Source organism: Vicia villosa, linkage group LG2, assembly GCF_029867415.1.
Source record: "Vicia villosa cultivar HV-30 ecotype Madison, WI linkage group LG2, Vvil1.0, whole genome shotgun sequence".
In the NCBI taxonomy this organism is placed as follows: domain Eukaryota; kingdom Viridiplantae; phylum Streptophyta; class Magnoliopsida; order Fabales; family Fabaceae; genus Vicia; species Vicia villosa.
In genome coordinates, this window is record NC_081181.1 from 184,796,349 (window position 1) to 184,803,718 (window position 7,370).

Sequence of the window (7,370 nt, forward strand, 5' to 3'; positions counted from 1 at the left end):
TAAAAAAATCAAAATTTTATTGATATTACAGTTTCCTTTTTTCGTGCTGGATATTACAGTTTCTTTTAAGACAAAAAGAAGAGAAAGTAAAACTCAGACAAAGACACAGATTTCAATGCGTGGCACACAGTAAATGAAATACTAGTACACATGAGCATATTCTTATTACCTATGTGCTTCGTGGTGGTGGGCCCACCCGCACCAAAACAAGACTTTAGTCTCATGATATGATACCAGCAAAACTCATATCAACCGTTCATTCATTCTTCTTTTTCCATGACCAACGTTCCAGATTCAACACCCTTAACTAACTGCCACGTGCCAAACTACCTATATATATCATACTCCCACATGCGCACCCGATCATTTTCACTTTCACCTCATTGTCACTTTCCCAAGAAAAAAAGGGTCAGAAAATCACAGAAACACCGAGAAAATTTTCAAATTCTCACATTTCGATCATCATCGAAACTCTTAACAATGGTAACGATCCAGTTCATCAAAGCTCGTCAGATCTTCGACAGCCGCGGAAATCCAACCGTCGAAGTGAGTGTTCTTTCTTATCTTGTGTTTCGAAGCTGAGAAAATGAGCGGGAAAATGAAGGAAAATCAAAACGACGTTTCATTTAACTTTTTGATTCGTCTGGTTTTAGGAACTTGTTTATCTATGATTCTGATTTTGGTTTTGTTGTTGTTAGGTTGATGTTACTCTTAGTGATAAAACTTTTGCCAGAGCTGCTGTTCCTAGTGGTGCTTCAACAGGTAGCTTTGATTGTGTGTTTATGTTGATTTTATTGAACTGTTTGTATGATTTGAGGAATGTTTGGATTTGCTGCATTTTAGTGATTGTTGTTTGTGTTGGAAGAAAATAGGAATGAATGTTGAATTTGGAGTTATGTTTTGTTGTTTCTAATTCTAACAGACATACATGATTCATGTGACTTGTGTGCTATTGTGTACTATATGGGATTGACACTTTTTAGGTTTACTGAATGCATGTTGGACATTTATTTTCTCAAATTATTATCCGCATCTACTTGTTTGCATTGTGTCTGGTGTACGGGGCTACGTGCTTTGTAGTTTGTGTTTTATTGATGCTTATTGATTCTTATTGATTGTAAGTGATTGATGTTTGTCTGAGATATAGAAGAGAAATTAGGCTTTCATTGTGTGTTTGTGTTATTTTATTGAATTGTAAGCATGACTTGCGAAATGTTTAGATTTGCTGCATTTTTGTAGTAATTGTTGTTTGTGTTGAAAGAAAATAGAAAGGAATGTTTTGTTGTTTCTAATTCTAACAAACACGATGAATGTGACTTTTGTACGATGTATGACTCACACCTTAGATTATTAAATCTGACTTGTTACGTTTAATCAATTTCTGTTTCTCAAATTAATACCAGTGTCTACATTTCAGCATTGTCTCCGATGTATGAGGGTATATGCTTCATAGCTTTTGTGTTTTATTGATTGTAAAATTTCATCTGGTTTTATTGTGGGCTAGTAATTCAGAAAGTTGTGTGTTATGAGTCATAACTTGTAGTTTTTTGTTGTTGTAAAAGGTGTCTATGAAGCTTTGGAATTGAGGGATGGAGGCTCAGACTACCTTGGGAAAGGTGTTCTCAAGGTACATGCTACTTATTTTTTTTCCCACATTGGTGTATTTAGAATTTCGTTTCTATTTCTATTTTAAGAAAGAATGATGGGTTTCCTTTTCAAACTTATATACTATTTTTGTTTGTTTTCCTGAATTAATTGGAACTGATTATATGATTCCAAATTTGTCTTTGTTTAGGCTGTCGAGAATGTGAATGCAATCATAGCACCTGCTCTGCTTGGCAAGGTATTGTGCATCTATAACATTGTGTTATGTGGAGAACCTATGTCGTATTGTTTTTAAATCATGATTTTAGTGGGTTGCTGATTATGTTCTATCATTTGTTATCTGTGTTTATAGGACCCAACCAAGCAGACTGAAATTGACAATTTTATGGTACAACAACTTGATGGAACTGTTAACGAGTGGGGATGGTGCAAGCAGAAGGTATCTTTATAATTCCTTTTCCTTATTTCTTGTGGATGATTTTTTCGAGACTATAACAGCCATTCGTTTTATGCTGTTTGGTTTCCAAAATCTTGAAATTTTCAGCTCGGAGCCAATGCTATTTTGGCAGTGTCACTTGCTGTTTGTAAAGCCGGTGCCTTAGCAAAGAAACTTCCCCTGTACAAGGTATGGTTGCCTGGTTGGTATCACTCTCAGGAACAATAGTATTCATCTTGTTACCACGTGTTCATGGATTTCTTTGGTATAAATTCAAAAACATTTCAGCATATTGCCAATCTAGCTGGAAACAAGACTTTGATACTGCCTGTACCTGCATTCAATGTTATCAATGGAGGTTCTCATGCAGGAAATAAGCTTGCAATGCAGGTAAAATCTATCTAATATAATATGTCAAATGAATAGGCTTATGTTTCATTAAAATATTTATCCTTCTGACTCTTATATAGGAGTTTATGATTCTCCCTGTTGGGGCATCTTCTTTCAAAGAAGCAATGAAGATGGGTGTAGAAGTATACCATCATCTGAAGGTTAATCTCCTTTTTACAATTTGCTTGAGAGAAAACAAAATGAGTCGAACTTTTTATCTATTTAGTGTCATCAATTAAGATGCTGTTTGTTTTGCCTTACAGGCTGTGATTAAAAAGAAGTATGGACAAGATGCTACTAACGTGGGCGATGAAGGTGGCTTTGCTCCTAATATCCAGGTTCTTATGCTCTTTTTTTGGTTTTTGTGATCTAAGTGTTACCTAAAATTAGTTCATGATTTGATTTCTTGCAATTAGTAGCATGCAAGGTTTTAATTAACGGTTGCATTTCGGTTGTGTAAAGACTTTTGTGTTTTTGGTTGTCACGGTGTGAATTAACCACAATTTGTCTTTATGACAAAAACAATGAACATCGGTATCAATACCTTTCAATACTGGTTTCGCGGTAACAGTTTTTTAAAACCTTGGTAGCATAGCAGGCTCATTTATTCTTTGCATATTAGCAAATTTTGTACTGCGATAATCCAAATGTGCGTTCAAAATAATTATTTCCGTTGTTGTTTTGTATTCTATATAGGATAACAAAGAAGGACTTGAGCTTCTAAAGACTGCCATTGCAAAAGCGGGTTATACTGGAAAGGTTGAATATTCATCCACTGAATCTGATTTAGTATCTTTATAATTGTCACTGATTAATTTCTTATCCGCAGGTTGTAATCGGGATGGATGTTGCTGCCTCCGAATTTTATAACAACGAGCGAAAAACATATGACTTGAATTTTAAGGAAGAGGTGGATATCTTTTAAGCTTTTTCCCAAAGTTCTTCACTTCTATTCCAATAGATATATATTACATTGGTAAATGTGTTAACTAAATAACCAACTACCTTGTTGCAGAATAACGATGGATCGGAGAAAATTTCAGGAGACAGCTTAAAGAATGTGTACAAGTCGTTTGTGTCAGATTACCCAATTGTGTCCATTGAGGATCCATTTGATCAGGATGACTGGGGGCACTATTCGAAATTAACAGCTGAAATTGGCCAGCAAGTACAGATTGTTGGTGATGATCTCCTAGTTACCAACCCAAAGGTGGGTTTTACTAACTTAATATATTTGCTAGCTATATTTTCCATAAACATGCATCCTTTTGTTTTTAACACTATTCTATCCATTATTGCCTCTTTAGCGTGTGGAAAAAGCAATTAAGGAGAAGTCTTGCAATGCCCTTTTATTGAAGGTGAATCAAATTGGCAGTGTAACCGAAAGCATCGAAGCTGTGAAAATGTCTAAGCAAGCTGGCTGGGGTGTCATGGCTAGCCACCGAAGGTATTGAACATCCATTGTTTTCCGATAATTCCCATTTTGTTGTTTTCTAATACTCATTCTCTGCGTGCCTACTCTAACGGGTTACATCTTGTTTATTGTAGTGGAGAAACTGAGGATACCTTCATTGCTGATCTCTCGGTTGGGTTAGCAACAGTAAGTTATCATTTGATTTTCTCCAACATTGTCGTGTTTTTTTTTTATCTCTGTCCCATAAGTGCATTTGCCAAACAATTTGTGTCGAGAATTGGAAACTTTTTACCTTCTTCGTTGAAGCTTATATGATTTGATCATGTTATGTCATTGTTTAACAGGGTCAGATCAAGACGGGAGCTCCCTGCAGATCCGAAAGGCTTGCTAAGTACAACCAGGTAAAACTGCAAAACTCTTCATCTTTTTCAATTAATATAGCTGAATATGGTAACTTCATAAGTTAGAACACTGTGGTGACTAAAGTTATACCTCTTGATCTGTGTTGCAGCTTCTTAGGATTGAGGAGGAGCTCGGTGTTGCAGCAGTCTATGCTGGTTCCAAATTCAGAGCCCCGGTGGATCCCTATTGATATTTGGAACAAGTTTCTGTTGATGTTGACTGGCATATATGAAATATTTCTGCCCTTACTAAACTGTTTTTATAAAAGAATATGCTTTTTTCAAGAAACTATAGAGTATATAGTTTTGTGGATTGTGTAATTTTGGAATGAGAGCAATAGGGGGAATGAGCTTTGATGTATTAGAGGAGTGAACTTTGATGTGTTACCTTTGGACATGATGATTTGTCCAGAGATATACTTTTGGATGACACATGATTAGAAACATTTGTGTTTTTTTAGATTTGTACCTACAGCTCATTCATTAAATAACACACCTACTTAAGATTAGAGTTTGAAATTGTAAGATAGGGGATAAGTCAACCTTTGAATCAAGGAATGCATTCACTAAAACTTCATCTAGGTTAGAGTTTGACATTGTAAGATAGGGAATAAATTGACCTTTGGATTAAGGAAATGAATAATATTTCTACTCAATCTTTGGCATGATATTTATTTATTTCTCGTGGTCGAAAACCAAACTTTAACTTCTGGTATAGAAAGGGAAGAAACTTTACCTCTTCTCTGATAGTTGATAATGTGAAAAAGAAAGAAGTATATCAGAGTAGTTGTATTTTGGGGTCATTGAGACCTTTGAAATAGAGTTATATTAAAAGAAGATAGACATAAACAAGGAGGGTTTTGTTTGCGAGTTTGGAGGCAAAGATAGGGGAGAGTTTTGGAAAATAGAAAGAATTGAGTGAAAATAATAAAAAAATTTTGGGTAGGAGGATTTTGGAGGGTTACATTTTATTCATAACATTAAAAATCCTATAAAATTGGGGAACTCAAAAATTGTATTGAAGGAGTTTGGAGGACTTACATAAATTTTTCAAATATTTTTTTAAGTTGTTATAATATTCTGAAAATTAAAAATTTAATAATGATAATGACTATTTATCATTTAAAACAAAATTATTTTTTCAAAAAAAATTAAATATTTTTCTATGTTTTTTTAAAATTTCGTTTTCGGAAGGCTTTCCGTTCTCTTCAAACTCGCAAACAAAACTTAAGTGAATCAAATCAAAATCATATTGTTTGCAAATTGGGAAGGAATTTGAATATTCATTACTGTAATTTGGAGATAACATGCTGTATTGTCTCTTATCCATTTCAGTTGGTAAATCTTTGTCTCTGAGTTAGAGTATTTTTGTATTCTTTTTAATAGATTTTCTTTATAAATTTACACATGTATTGATGATTTTGTTCAACAATATCTTGTTAAATTTTGTAAAGATAATTATGTAAAAAATAGTATAATTTTTATAATTTTATTGTTACAACTTTTCTTTTAATATTCTGCAAAATTAGTAGTCTAGTCTTCATATATTTTCAGGAATTGACCACAGCTTAGCTTGGAGAGAAATTGTTGGAATCAATTATGGCATATGCCTTAATCTGTTTGTATATGAAATTGATATAGTGGTATGTTTTGTTGTTAGGCATTATTATTGCTTGGATTGAATTTGTTGATAGGCATTATTATTGAATTTTTGATGATTTAAACTTTTTATTTAAGATAAAACTTTGTGTAGTTGAAGGATAAAGAATCAAATCAGATCTTTTGGGTCTTACAATTCTCTCTAATTGAGTCCACATGATTTTTGAACTACTTCCTATCCTAATGTCAAAGGACAACCATTATATTAGAGAATTTCTTTTCGCATCCGTTATCTTCTCCCAGACCCCCGACGAAATGTTAAAAATGTTTTATATTTTCGGAGATACATCTCCGAATACATCATTTCTTCTTTTTTGTCAAAATTTAGTTTGGAGATTCATCTCCGAAAAAATATTTCGGAGATGTATCTTTGAAAATGCCCTGAAACTAAATTAACAAACAAAAACCATAAACTATGACCAAAATAAAAAACAAACCAACACCAACACCAACTTGAAATTAAATTAAAACACTCAACATTACATAGACAATCATTAAAATAAATTCAACATTACATATTGTTATTAACATAACATTGCAATATAATGATTATAACCTCGACAGATCTTTGAATCCTCACATCTACTTCAATCGGGTCATTTGATTCATAACGGTGAAAAACACTCCACATACCCTTTAAATCTTCATCCGTTTTTAGTTCAAATTTGGTGAAATATATTTTCCATTCGCTGTAAAATGTGGGTGAACGATACTTGAGCTTGACAACTCTGCGGTTTTGTAGAAAATGCATGAGAGTATTTAGTTTGGATATCAGACCTGCAAGAGATGTTTCCTCGATGACCCTAAATAGAAGTGACTGTTTCTCTCCAATGAAATACACAAATACAAGGTGGATATATGCATTCATTTTCTGATTTTGGTGTGTTAAGTTGCAAGGAAATCAGAGTGGTCAAAGTTATCAATGATGTCCTGCATAACATCCCCTTTAGCCTCAGTTTTTTTTGAGATTATCATGAACATTACCAAACACTATTTTGTTCCAGTCTTTGAGGCTGTCTTTGAGAATCTTGAGTTTCTTGTTTAGAATGTCCATAGGACATCTCTATGACATATGTGTTCTGATCGTACTTTATCATAATGGATCGTCAATGACCTGCAAGCTGCTGAACTTTCTGAGGGGTGTACCGGCAAGATACTCCGAGGTCAAAGTAAGAAAGAGAGCAAAGGAATGCTAGTATAAGAATAAGAGTGGTGGAGAATGAATACATGACCCTCTAATGAAAGAGGGTGTTTATAGCCCTCAGCGTTGGACCAAGATCTCCCGTATTGGACAGAGTGAGCAGACCCAAAAGGACACTGCCAAGGTCTACATGTGTAGTGAAGACCAGCACGTGGTTTCCATCCTGGGTCAACCGCACCGAAGTGTTAGGGGAGACGCAGTCTTCTCGGAAGTGCGCATGCTTCGTATAGTTCGGAAGGTTAAAGGTGAATGAAACCTACAAGG

The 7,370-nt window shown here is 34.3% G+C and overlaps 1 protein-coding gene across 1 annotated transcript; it reads left to right on the top strand.

Annotated features, from left to right (window-relative positions):
- The first annotated feature begins 380 nt into the window (after positions 1–380).
- On the top strand, positions 381–4,690 carry LOC131647638 (enolase). The gene is made up of 16 exons (XM_058917510.1): positions 381–546; positions 699–762; positions 1,563–1,627; positions 1,796–1,843; positions 1,958–2,044; positions 2,150–2,230; positions 2,330–2,431; positions 2,512–2,592; positions 2,695–2,769; positions 3,128–3,190; positions 3,261–3,341; positions 3,447–3,641; positions 3,739–3,878; positions 3,980–4,031; positions 4,190–4,246; positions 4,357–4,690. The coding sequence occupies exons 1-16, from the start codon at positions 481–483 to the stop codon at positions 4,435–4,437; spliced, it is 1,338 nt and encodes a 445-aa protein (XP_058773493.1). The 5' UTR covers positions 381–480; the 3' UTR covers positions 4,438–4,690.
- Positions 4,691–7,370: the final 2,680 nt, after the last annotated feature.

What these genes read in the sequence shown, in the direction of transcription:
- LOC131647638 (XM_058917510.1), top strand. Translation starts at nt 481, where the DNA reads ATGGTAACGATCCAGTTCATCAAAGCTCGTCAGATCTTCGACAGCCGC. An exon ending in AAGCGGGTTATACTGGAAAG is followed by an intron (nt 3,191 to 3,260) that starts GTTGAATATTCA and finishes TCTTATCCGCAG; the next exon opens with GTTGTAATCGGGATGGATGT. An exon ending in TCTCGGTTGGGTTAGCAACA is followed by an intron (nt 4,032 to 4,189) that starts GTAAGTTATCAT and finishes ATTGTTTAACAG; the next exon opens with GGTCAGATCAAGACGGGAGC.